Source organism: Macaca thibetana, chromosome 5 (genome assembly GCF_024542745.1).
Source record: "Macaca thibetana thibetana isolate TM-01 chromosome 5, ASM2454274v1, whole genome shotgun sequence".
Classification (NCBI taxonomy): Eukaryota; Metazoa; Chordata; class Mammalia; order Primates; family Cercopithecidae; genus Macaca; species Macaca thibetana.
The window spans coordinates 135,227,352-135,240,432 of NC_065582.1; the positions used below are offsets into that span (position 1 = coordinate 135,227,352).

The following is a 13,081-nucleotide window of genomic DNA, read 5'->3' on the forward strand; positions in this document are numbered from 1 at the left end:
CTCACTACTGGGTTGAGAATAAACTGTAGGCAAGCAGTGATAGAAGTAGGGATATTAGTTAAGAGGCTTATGAGACTAGGTACAGTGGCTCATGCCTATAGTCCAAGCACTTTGGGGGGCTGAGGTGGGAGAAGATTGCTTGAGCCCAGGAGTTCAAGACCGGCTTGGGCAGCATAGCTAGACCCTATCTCCACCAACAAAAGAAAAAAGAAAGAAAAAGCTGGGCATGGTGGCACATGCCTATAGTCCTAGCTACTTGGGAGGCTGAGGCGGGAGGATTGCTTGAGCCCAGGAGTTTGAGACCAACTTGGGCAACATAGTGAGACTGCCCCCCATCCCTACAAAAAAAATTTTTTTTTTTTTTTAAATTAGCTGGGCCTGGTGATATGCATCTATACTCCCAGGTACTTGGGAAGCTGAGGCGAGAGGATTGTGTGAACCCAGTAATTTGAGGCTGCAGTGGGCCATGATCGCACCGCTGTACTCCCACCTGGGGCACAAAGCAAGACCCTGTCTTTTTTAAAAAAGGCTTATACAGTACCACAGATAAGATGGATGTGAGAAGTATTCTAGATATGTTTTTTAAGGTAGAGTAAGGATTTCCTAATGGCTTGTATGTAGAGTGTGCAAAAAGTCAAGATAAGTCCTGATTTTTGGCCTGAGCAATTGGAAAGTTGGAGTAGGGAAGAATAGTCTTGTAGGGAATATTAAGAGTTTCATTTTGGGCATATAATATCCAAGTAGAAATATGTAGTAAGGAGTTGAATATATTAGTCTGGAGATTAGAAGAGATATCTGGGCTAGATATACATATTTGGGAGTCATTGACATATAGATGGAATTTAAAGCCATTAGATTGGATGAGATGGCCAAAGGAGGGAATGTAGATAGACCAAAGGACTGAGTATACTGAGGCCTGGAGCACTTCTACGTTAAGAGGTCAGGGCCTGGGGGAAGATGTAGCAAATGAGAAGGATTATCCATTGAGGTAAGAAGGAAATCAGAATACTGTGGAGGGTGGTGTCCTAGAAGCCAAATGAGGAAAATGTGTCAAGGGGCAGGTGATGAGCTATGGCATTAATAGGTCAAGTAAGATAAGGAGTACAGGTTAATTGTTGGCATTAATAGTGTAGAAACCACTGAACCTTAATGAGCTGATTTTTGTGAAATGATAGCGAGAGCCTGACTGCATGGTTTAAGAGAGAATGGGAAGAGAATATTTAGAGATAGTGAGTATGGGCCACCCTGTGGGGGAGTTTTCAAAAAACGTAGCAAAAAAACAGGGTAGAAGATGACAGCAGTTGTTAAGCTAAGGGATTACTTTTTCTTTTATGATCCAGTAGAAAGCAAAAATTTGATGTAGGGGAATTGGGGAGAGGATTCTTGCAGGAGTAGACGAGAGGAAGGAATCTAGCAGAGGGATAGGCTTTAGATAGGAATATGGGTAGTTCATCTGTGGCAGAGTTTCTCAGCCTCAGCACTACTGGCATTTTCGGCTAGATACTTTGTTGTGGGGGCTGTCCTGTGTATTGCAGGATGTTTTAGCAGCACCAGTCCTCTGCTTGCTGGATGCCAATAGTACTGCTGTTCCTAGTTGTGACAATAAAAATGTCTGTAGACATATTAGTGATATTGTCATGGAATTTCTGCAAGTACTCTTTCATTGCATTGCTTCAGTATTCTTTTCTTGTTGGCTTTTGGTTTCGAGAGAGGTTCTGGCTCTGTCAACCAAGCTGTAGTCAGTGGCGTGATCTCAGCTCACTGCAACGTCCATCTCCTAACCTCCCAAGTAGTTGGGACTACAGGTGCACGCCACTACGCCTGGCTAATTTTTGTATTTTTAGTAGAGACGGAGTTTCACCGTGTTGCCCAGGCTGGTCTCAAACTCTGGGGCTCAAGCAATCCACCTGCCTTGGCCTCCCAAAGTGCTGGGATTACGGGTGTGAGCCACCATGCCCAGCCTTGCTTCAATATTCTTAAGGAAGTTGAAATCAGAGACATCAGCTGGAATGGTGGATGGGGGTGGAGTGTGAGGTTGAAGAGAGACAATAGTGTGAGAAGTAATCCCCTTAGGAGAGTGGGACAATGAATGGACTCAGCATGTAAACTTGGCAACATTAAGGACTTGTTAAAGGTCATAATGATTAAAATTAGATCAGTCATGCTGGGCACAGTGGCTTCGTGCTTATAGTCCCAGCTACAAGCCTCAGTCTCGGCAGAGGTGGGAGGATCCCTTGAGCCCCGAAATTTGAGCCCAGACTGGGCAACACACTGAGACCCCATCTCAAAAAAAAATTTGATTTGCTGCTTTTTCCCATCACATTTCAGCTATATGAGTGCAGGAAGGGAGTGAGCAAACAATTAGGTTTAACCACAGTTACGATTTTTGCCCAACAAGTATGACAGCAAGAGAGGGACAAGGGAGATGAGTGCCTATGCAATTCAATGATTACAAGTGATTACAATGAGTGAGTGACCATAGGAGTTAGGCTAGGTAAAGAGGAAAGTGAGGCCTTTATGGGGAAAGGCAGTGACATGTAAGGGGTAAGTGGTTTGGAGGGCACAGTGGGTTCAAGGATTGTTGGGTTTGAGATACTAGAGAAAATGAGGTAGAAAAACAGTTTTAAAAAATTAAGATGGCAGGGCGTGGTAGCTCATGCCTGTAATCCCAGCACTGTGGGAAGCCAAGGTGGGCAGATCACCTGAGGTCAGGAGCTTGAGACGAGCCTGGCCAACATGATGAAACCTTGTTTCTTCTAAAATACAAAAATTAGCTAAGTGTGGTGGTGTGTGCCTGTAATCCCAGCTACTAGGGAGGCTGAAGCACAAGAATCGCTTGAACCCAGGAGGCGGAGGTTGCAGTGAGCCGACATCTTGTCACTGCACTCCAGCCTGGGTGACAAGAGTGAGACTCTGTCTCAAAAAAAAAAAAAAAGATGGTTTATAACTCTTATTCAACCAGTCTTACCTCTTGATGTATATATTTTTTAAAATTTATACTTCTTTATGAAACATTTCTCCTAAGTATATTGTATGAGGATGAAAGATGTGAGACTATTGGTTATTGTATTGAAAACACTTCCTCTTCAAGTTGGCAAGTATAAAACGGTACCAACTGTGAAGGACTTAAAAATATCTTCATCTGCCTTTCTACTCCTTTACCAGGTGAAGGAGGAATTCTTTTTTTGTTCTTCATTAATATTTGCGATAGTGAGGCAGACACTGCTTCAGACATCTTGCCTTTTGTGCATTATTTATGAAGTTACTAGGCAATGATGCTCCTTGAAAAAGCAGCCAGTTTGTAAAAAAGCCTTCATATGTAGATGCTGAATTTTGCATTTCAAGGTCCCTTGATAATTTGGTAGTTTGAAAAAGCTGGGCTTTCTTGATTGCTTTCGTCTTATTCTTTACCTTGTATTTTCTCCCTAGCACAGGGCAATTGATTTCTTTTCAGTGGTAGCTGAAATAAATATAAAATTAGATATTGTTTTTTACAGTGGTCATAATTGTCATTTTAGTAGTACTGTAGCATTATCCTTATCTGTGAGTAAACCAAAGAGATAAAAATGTCATTGGTTTTCTAAACAAGTTAAAGTAACTAAATGTAGACTTTGGATAAATGGGAACTTTTTCTTTCAAAAAATGATTCATTCTGATTATTAAAGTAATTGATGGCTGGGCGTGGTGGCTCACGCCTGTAATCCCAGCACTTTGGGAGGCCGAGGCGGGCGGATCACAAGGTCAGGAGATCGAGACCACAGTGAAACCTCGTCTCTACTAAAAATACAAAAAAAATTAGCCGGGCGCGGTGTCGGGCGCCTGTAGTCCCAGCTACTTAGGAGGCTGAGGCAGGAGAATGGCATGATCCCGGGAGGCAGAGCTTGCAGTGAGCCGAGATGGCGCCACTGCACTCCAGCCTGGGGAACAGAGCGAGACTCCATCTCAAAAAAAAAAAAAAGTAATTGATATAATAGTTACACTTGGCAAAAAATTGGAAAATTCAAGAATATAGTGCTGTACGTGGCAAGCAATGTATATTTGAATTATGAATGGAAAAAAGTACAGAATATTAATATATGCAAAAATTAAATTTGCATAAATCTCTCCTCCCATTCTCCATCCCCCCCAAATCAGTAAAGTATAGAATTATTTTCAAATCTGGGGCCAAGTGAATTATAAACTCTGTGTTCTTGCCATATGGTGGCACCACTCTTGCAGGTAAATAGGATTAATTTTTCTGTTAGGATTAATCTTGTTTCATGTGAGTTTTGAATTATGTGAGGTCTTTAGTTATACATTCCTGGCATAAAATGTGACCACTGAGATGAAGAAGAAAATGAAAACCACCTATAATCTTACTACCCACAGATAATTGCTATTACTATTTTGATATATGTGTATCGAAATACATTTTAATAGTGTTTTACATACTGTTTTATCCAGTTTTTTCACTTAGGAAAAATACATAGTGACTAGATTATAATTATACAGTATTCTACCTTTCTTTTTTTTGAGATGGAGTCTCGCTCTGTTGCCCAGGCTGGAGTGCAATGGCATGATCTCGGCTCACTGCAACCTCCGCCTCCCGGGTTCAAGCTATTCTCCTGCCTCAGCCTCCCGAGTAGCTGGGACTGCAGATGTGTGCCACCATGCCCAGCTAATTTTTGTGTTTTAGTAGAGATGGGGTTTCACCATGTTGGTCAGGCTTGTCTTGAACTCCTGACCTCGTGATCTGCCTGCCTCGGGCTCCCAAAGTGCTGGGATTATAGGTGGGCCACCATGCCCAGCCTTGTATTCTACCATTTTTATGCACCACAACTTGATCACCAATAATATCATAATGGGTGATTTCCATTTTTTTTCCTAGCATAGATATTTATAAATAATTTAACAAATTAATATCCTTTTATATGCATATGTATGCACATCCCTGGCTATCTGGCTATCTTTTTAGGATTTCTTTTTTTTTTTTTTTTTGGGACTAAGTCTCACTCTGTCACCCAGGCCGGAGTGCAATGTCACGATCTTGGCTCACTGCAGCCTCTGCCTCCTGAGTTCAAGCAATTCTCCTGTCTCAGCCTCCCGAGTAGCTGGGATTACAAGTGTGTGCCAACCATGCCCGGCTAATATTTTGTGTTTTTACCATGTTGGTCAGGGTGGTCTCGAACTCCTGACGTCAGGTGATCCCCCCCACCTAGGCCTCCCAATGTGTTGGAAATATAGGCATGAACCGCCACACCTGGCCTTAGGATTTATTTTCTAAAGGTAAATGTATGGTGGGTTAAGGGTATATGCATTTTAAAGGATTCAAAGGATGGTTGGAGAGCATATTTCCCAATTATTTTCTAGGAAGGTTGTCCCACTAGTCATATATGATATACCCCTAAACTGAGCAGTTGTTCTTTAGCTTTTAGCTTGTGAGATTGAGGATTAAAAGCAGCTAAGATATAATGTGATTAATGATAATAAAAATTCAATAAAACTTTTTAGTTTTTGTGTAATGCAGTAAAAAGTTTGATTCCCTTACGGTACTAGAATATATATGAGGAAAAAACAACATATCTTCTATTATTCCTAAAATTTTCTTGACAAAATATTGAGTCATTATGTGTTTTTCTGTTACATCCTAGACAGTACAATGTAGATTATAAACTGGAGACTTACTTGAAGATTGCTAGGCTATATCTGGAGGATGATGATCCAGTCCAGGCGGAGGCTTACATAAATAGAGCATCGTTGCTTCAGAATGAATCAACCAATGAACAATTACAGATACATTATAAGGTAACAGATAAGTTGATTTGGAATTAATTTTGTATTGGAGAATTGTGACATACTAAGATATTCCAGAACATCTGATAGATGCTCTGAAATATTAGAAATTGTTTCTCTGTTTTTTTTTTTTTCAACTCTCGCTTTTTAATTTGTCGCCTAATTGAAACATTTTCCTTCTGTAGGTATGCTATGCACGTGTTCTTGATTATAGAAGAAAATTCATTGAAGCTGCACAAAGGTACAATGAACTCTCTTACAAGACAATAGTCCACGAAAGTGAAAGACTAGAGGCCTTAAAACATGCTTTGCACTGTACGATCTTAGCTTCAGCAGGTAAACATGTAATAATTTATACTTAAATGAACAGTTATCTTTGCTTAATAACTTTAGGTTGGTTACTGTTGGAAAATTTAGCAAGGAACTATTCTTCAAAGGGATGTCTTTGTAATACAATTATGGTAAATGTAGTTTAAGTGTTTAAACAAAAACAGAAATAAAATGATTTGTTAAAATAATTTAATATGCTCATATCAGTCTATTATGCACATGTGTTAAGAATAGTTAAAAGAGGGCTGGGTGCGGTGGCTCACACCTGTAACGGATCACGAGGTCAGGAGATTGAGACCAGCCTGGCTAACACAGTGAAACCCCGTCTCTACTAAAAATACAAAAAATTAGCCGGGCATGGTGGCGGGTGCCTGTAGTCCCAGCTACTCAGGAGACTGAGGCAGGAGAATGGTGTGAATCCAGGAGGTGGAGCTTGCAGTGAGCTGAGATCGCGCCCCTGCACTTCACCTTGGGTGACAGAGCAAGACTCCGTCTCAAAAAAAAAAAAAAAAAAAAAAGAATAGTTAAAAGAGATAATGTAAAGTTCTAAAATTTCACTAAAGAAGTGGATATCAACTTAAGTGAGAATTGTGCAGAGTGAAACAAAAATTAAAATCTGTAGATTGATGAAATGATAATACACTGCTTTTGATTTTTTTTTTAACCTTCAAGTCTCAGTTTTAGACCTGACATTTATCCTTTTCTTCAATACATGTAACAAATATTGTTTGTTCTTTTTACTGAATTATAGCATGTAAATCACTTATGAAGTAGAATGAGTGTTAAGAGGAAATGCTAATTCTAAACCATAGCTTTTCTTAAATCACTCTATCACCCAGGCTGGAGTGCAGTGGTGCAATCACTACTCACTGCAGCCTCAACCTCCTGGGCTCAAGTGATCCTCCCACCTCAGCCTCCCAAGTAGCTGGGACTACAGGTGCACACCACCATGCCTGGCTAAATTTTTTGTATTTTTCTAGAGATGGGGTTTCTTCATGTTGCCCAGTCTGGTCTTGAGCTCCTGGGCTCATGTGATCCACCTGCCTTGGCTTCCCAAAGTGCTGAGATTACAGGTGTGAGCCACCACACCCATCCCATTTTATTCTTTATAGACTAGTAATCTTATTTATTTTATTTTTTGTTACTGAAAAGGCAGTACATGAACATGGTACTACTTCTTTTTCTAAAGAACTTTTACTGGTTTCTTACATTTCTTTCAATACAAATGGTAGCATATACACACTTTTGCAACTTGCCTTTTTATTGTAACTGTATACATCATTGTGATCTTTACATGTCAGTACATATAACTCATTCTTTTTGATTTTCTGTTGTCTGGCTTTATCATAATTCATTTAGTCAATCACAACACTATAGTGATTATGCACATGTATGAATATATGTATAGGTTAACTTTCTGGATTCAAAGGTACATACTTTTGAATTTTTGATAGACGTTACACATTGCCCTGTACTATTACACTCCAAACAAAAATATTCATGAGCACCTGATTTCTTACACAGATATTACCACATTCTTTTATCTTTTCTGATCCGGTAGATGAAAAACCATATCTCACTTTAGTTTTAATTTGTATTTACAAAAGCTCTTGAGCATTTTTTGTATGTTTAAAAACATTGTTGAAAAATCTGTATTTCTTTATTGAGTGAATTATACATTTATGTTGATTGGCCATTTTTTGAGTTGTTTGTCCTTTCTTGGTGACTTGTGAAAGCTCTTTAGATATAAAGGAAAATTAAAATTTTTCATAACTTGTCATCTTTTTGGTTTTGTTTATGACATTTTTCCCATGCAGAACCTTTTAATGTTTACTTAATTACATTTATTAATCTTTCTTTAATGGCTTCTAAGTTTTGTTGACTTGCTTAGAAAAGTCTTCCCTACTCTGAAATTATATGTCATTTTAAATCCCTCAATGTTTTCTTTCAGTACTTTAGGTTCTCAAATTTCTTGGTGTCAGGACCCCTTTACACTCTGAAAAAGTATTGAGAACCCAAAAGCTCTTGTTTATGTAGATTCTATCTACTGATTGTTAGAAATTAAATGAGTAATTTAAGATAATTTATTAATTTATTTTAAAGTAGCAATAATAGACCCTTTACATGTAAACATAAATGACATACTTTTATGAAAAACAATTATATTTTTCTAAGCAAAAAATGTTACTGGGAATGGAATTGTTTTGCATTAAAAAATTTTTTTTTTTCCGGAGTCTGGCTCTGTTGCCCAGGCTGGAGTGCAGTGGTGCAATCTTGGCTCACTGCAAGCTCAGCCTCCCAGGTTCATGCCATTCTCCTGCCTCAGCCTCCCGAGTAGCTGGGACTACAGCTGCCCACCACCGCACCTGGCTAATTTTTTGTATTTTTTAGTAGAGACCGGGTTTCACCATATTAGCCAGGATGGTCTCGATCTCCTGACCTTGTGATCCACCCGCCTTGGACTCCCAAAGTGCTGGGAGTACAGGTGTGAGCCACCGCGCTTGACCGAAACAGCTCAATTCTTATAGGCACTTCCTCGTTCACTCCGTTTGAATAGGTTATTTTAGTTAAAGTATATGAAGAAAATTCAGCCTCACACAGATGTGTAGCTGGAAAAGACAAGCACATTTTAATCTCATTTTCAGGTAATTGTGGATATTCTTTGATACTATACTTGACAGATGGTATAGTTTCTTACAGGTTAGTTGCAATGTGGAATCTGAAACCATATCAATAAGCTTTTTGCATTCTATGACGTTAAAAATTCTGTTTTCTACTTCCTTTTACATAATAAGTTAGCATCCATTAAGAATCCCTGCTTGGGGCCGGGGGCGGTGGCTCACGCCTGTAATCCCAGCACTTTGGGAGGCCGAGGTGGGCGGATCACCTGAGGTTGTGAGTTTGAGACCAGCCTGACCAACATGGAGAAACCTCGTTTCTACTAAAAATACAAAATTAGCTGAGTGTGGTGGTACATGCCTGTAATCCCAGCTACTCAGGAGGCTGAGGCAGGAGGATCACTTCAACCCGGGAGGCGGAGGTTGCAGTGAGCCGAGATCGCGGCATTGCACTCCAGCCAGGGCAACAAGAGCGAAATTCCGTCTCGAAAAATAAAAAATAATAATAATAGTAATAATCCTTGCTTGGGTCATTCATTACATTGTATGTTACAAAATGGTGATTTGCTCATTCTATTCTTCTGCATGAACTTTTTTCTTCCTTTTTTAACTTTTATTTTGAACTTTTTACTTTGTACTTTTTTCCTGCTTATTTTCTGTTAGTATGATATGCACACAGGAAAAGTACACATATGAAAAGTATACAGCTTGATGAATTTTCACAAGCTGAACACCTCCATGTAACAAGCATCCAGAACAAGAAACAAGATGTTACCAACACTCCGCCTTCTTTATGCTTTCTTCAAGTCACTAGCCCCAACTCCTAACCCTACAAGAATAATCACTAGTATATATTAGCCGTCTTATTTTTTTTTATATAAATGAAATCATATAGTGTATTCATTCTTCTTTTGCTCAATTTTATGAAGTTTATCCATGGCTATGTGTATTTGTACTTTCTTCATTTTCCTTGTTATATAGTATTTCATTGTATGACTATACCACAATTCATTTATCCTAATTTCTTATTGGCTGCTAGGAATAGTACTGCTATGAACATTCTTGTATATTTGACACAGCTTTTTATTTATTCAGCGTATGACAATTAACAATTGTTACTCTTTTTGATGTTCAAATTGTTCCTCAAACATGACTAGGTTATGCCTTTTTTGTTTTTTTTTTAATGGAGATGAGGTCTTGCTATGTTGGCCAGGGTAGTCTGGCCTCAAGCAATCCCTCCATCTTGGTCTCTCAAAGTGCTGGGATTATAGGAATGAGCCACTGTGCCTGGCCAGTTATGTCTTTTTGACATGGCCCCATTAACCTTTGAATACTTCCCTGCGAATTAGCAGAAAAAGGTGACTTGGATTTATCTTGTATTTTGCCTGCCTCAGACTTGAAATCAGCTATTTTTCAAGGATCCCTAGTTCTTTTTAATGGGCTACCAAGATTTGGACATTAGATATGCTCATTGCTTCTGGGTGGTTAGGCTGTTTTGGTATAAAGAACTAGAAATATATTTAAAAAGAAAAAGGTTGTTGATAGGATCATTTTCGTGAGTTTGATTTTTTTATTGTTATCAGTTGTCACTAAAGTTCCTTGAAAATATAAATTGAAATTATGAATATTAAGTCTCCGTATCAGATAAATATTTTTTCATCTTTCATAAATTTTTTATTAATGAAATAATGAATGTTTATTGTAGAAGTACAAATAAGAAAAGGAAAATAGAAATCACCTGTTCTTCCAACCGCTTGTAACATTTTGGCCTGAAATTCTTCATGTATGACTATATAGTTGCTCTTCTTTGTCTGTGGATTCCATGTTTCTGAATTATAAAATTTATTCATAACCCCAAAGTCAATACTTGCAGCACTTCCACTGTCATTTGCAGATATGTGCAGGGTGGCAAAACATTTGAATGTCCTGGCATGTTTCCACCTGAGGTTGAACATGTAGATTCCCTGCTTGTTTTTTTACTTTTATACCGTACACAAATATCCTTCTCATGGTCTGTTTCAGATCATGTTTTTCACACTTTTGTTCTGTTTTCAGTGATTTTGCTGTTTACAATGGCACGCAGCCATAGTGCTCTCTGGGGGGTGGTCTTAAGTGCCCTATGGAGAAAATTCGTGTGTTAGATAGCTTCATTTAGGTGTGATTTATAGTGTTGGCCGTGAGTTCAATGTTAATGAATCAACAATATATATATTAAATAGGATGTCTCTAAACAGAAACACACATAAAACAAGGTTACAGATTAATTCGTTGATGAAGATGTTGTGACCAGATGCTCACAGGAACCTAACCTTTATTCCCATAGGAGCAGCAGTTTAGTACTTGATAATTCAGTGTCATCAGTGACTGCAGACCATGATTACCATGAATAATGAGTACTGGCTGTATATTTAGTAGACAAAAATGGGGTCATAAGATAGATTTTTTTTTTCCTAAAGAAACATTGTGAAAATAACATTGTGAAATTTGATGCTCATTTATTTCTCTTAGGACAGCAGCGTTCTCGGATGCTAGCTACTCTTTTTAAGGATGAAAGGTGCCAGCAACTTGCTGCCTATGGGATCCTAGAGAAAATGTACCTAGATAGGATCATCAGAGGAAATCAGCTTCAAGAATTTGCCGCCATGCTGATGCCTCACCAAAAAGCAACTACAGCTGATGGTAATGATCATGGCTTATGTGTATATGGTAGTCAATGTTTAGGTACAGACTAGTGAACATCATGTTAAATTAGAAGCATCTTGCTGTCTTTTAATAATAATTCTATATAACACTTCCTCATAAAAAAAGAGGAATTATTTTTATTTTTTTATTTTTATTTTTTAAATTAAAAAAATTTTTTTTTTTTAATTTTCTTTTGAGATGGAGTCTTGCTCTGTCTCCCAGGCTAGAGTAGTGCAGTGGCCAGGTGACGTAATCTTGGCTCACTGTAAGCTCCGCCTCCTGGATTCATACCGTTCTCCTGCCTCAGCCTCCTGAGTAGCTGGGACTACAGGCACCTGCCACCATGCCCGGCTAATTTTTTTATATTTTTAGTAGAGACGGGGTTTCACCATGTTAGCCAGGATGGTCTCAATCTCCTGACCTCATGATCCACCCACCTTGGCCTCCCAAAATGCTGGGATTACAGGTGTGAGCCACCATGCCTGGCCTATTTTTTATTTTTTTTGAGAGAGAGTTTTACTCTTGTTGCCCAGGCTGGAGTGCAATGGTGCAATCTCGGTTTACCACAACCTCTGCCTCCCGGGTTCTAGTGATTCTCCTACCTCGGCCTCCCAAGTAGCTGGGATTACAGGCATGCGCCACGACACCCGGCTAATTTTGTAATTTTAGTAGAGATGGAGTTTCTCCATGTTGCTCAGGCTGATCTCGAACTCCCGACCTCAGGTGATTCGCCTGCCTCAGCCTCCCAAAGTGATGAGATTACAGGCGTGAGCCACAGTGCCCAGCGATACAGTCCTTTTAACTGGGTATACTGCTGTACTGCTTAAAAATATATATATTATGGCTGGGCATGGTGGCTCATGCCTGTAATCCCAGCACTTTGGGAGGCTAAGGCGGGAGGATCACTTGAGCCTGGGAGTTTCAGACCAACCTGTGCAACATAGTGAGGCCTTATCTCTACAAAATGTAAAGAAAAACAGCTAGGGATGGTGGTACATGCCTGTGGTTCTAGCTACTTGGGAGGCTGAGGTGGGAGGATTGGTTGAGCCCAGGAGGTCAAGGTTACAGTGAGCTGTGATTGCCCCATGGCACTCCAGTTTCAGTGACAGTGTATGACCTTGTTAAAAAAAATTGTGATAAAATATATATAACATAAAAATCACCATTTTAACATGTGGAGTTCTGTGGCATTAAGTACTTTCACATTGTGCAACCATCACCGACATCCATCTCCAGAACTTTTACATTTTCCCAAACTAAAACTCTGTACCTATTGAACAATAACTCCTTATTCTTGCCTCCCCTCTGCCTGCTGTACTACTTTTTGACATGGGATAGACTGGGAGAAGAACAGACTGAGGAGAGAAGTTTTTCTTTTGTTAGTTATAGTTGTGCTCTGTTGTCCAGGTTAGAGTGCACTGGGGCAATCATGGCTCACTGCAGCCTAGAACAAAGTAACTGGGACTGCAGGTGCACACCACCATGCCCGGTTAATGTTTTAATTTTTTGTAGAGTTAGGGTCTCACTATGTTGCCCAGGCTAGTCTTGAACTCCTGGCCTCAAACAGTTCTCCCACCTCAGCCTTCCAAAGCACTGGGATTACAGACATCAGCCACTGTGCCTGGCTAAGCAGTCCTTTTTTTTTTTTTTTTTACTTTTTTTTTTTTTTTTTTTTTTTT

At 39.3% G+C, this 13,081-nt stretch overlaps 2 protein-coding genes across 4 annotated transcripts in view; both read left to right on the forward strand.

Moving 5' to 3' along the window:
- MRPS18C (mitochondrial ribosomal protein S18C) overlaps positions 1 to 13,081 on the forward strand; it is an 856,900-nt gene that overhangs the window by 405,264 nt on the left and 438,555 nt on the right. The gene's annotated exons all lie outside the window — the stretch shown is intronic.
- The window catches only part of COPS4 (COP9 signalosome subunit 4), a 160,207-nt gene that overhangs the window by 135,293 nt on the left and 11,833 nt on the right, over positions 1 to 13,081 (forward strand). Inside the window, exons 6-8 of the mRNA XM_050790165.1 lie at positions 5,631 to 5,784; positions 5,958 to 6,108; positions 11,229 to 11,399. Of these exons, the coding sequence (XP_050646122.1) occupies positions 5,631 to 5,784; positions 5,958 to 6,108; positions 11,229 to 11,399 (476 nt within the window). The remainder of the gene's footprint in view (positions 1 to 5,630; positions 5,785 to 5,957; positions 6,109 to 11,228; positions 11,400 to 13,081) is intronic.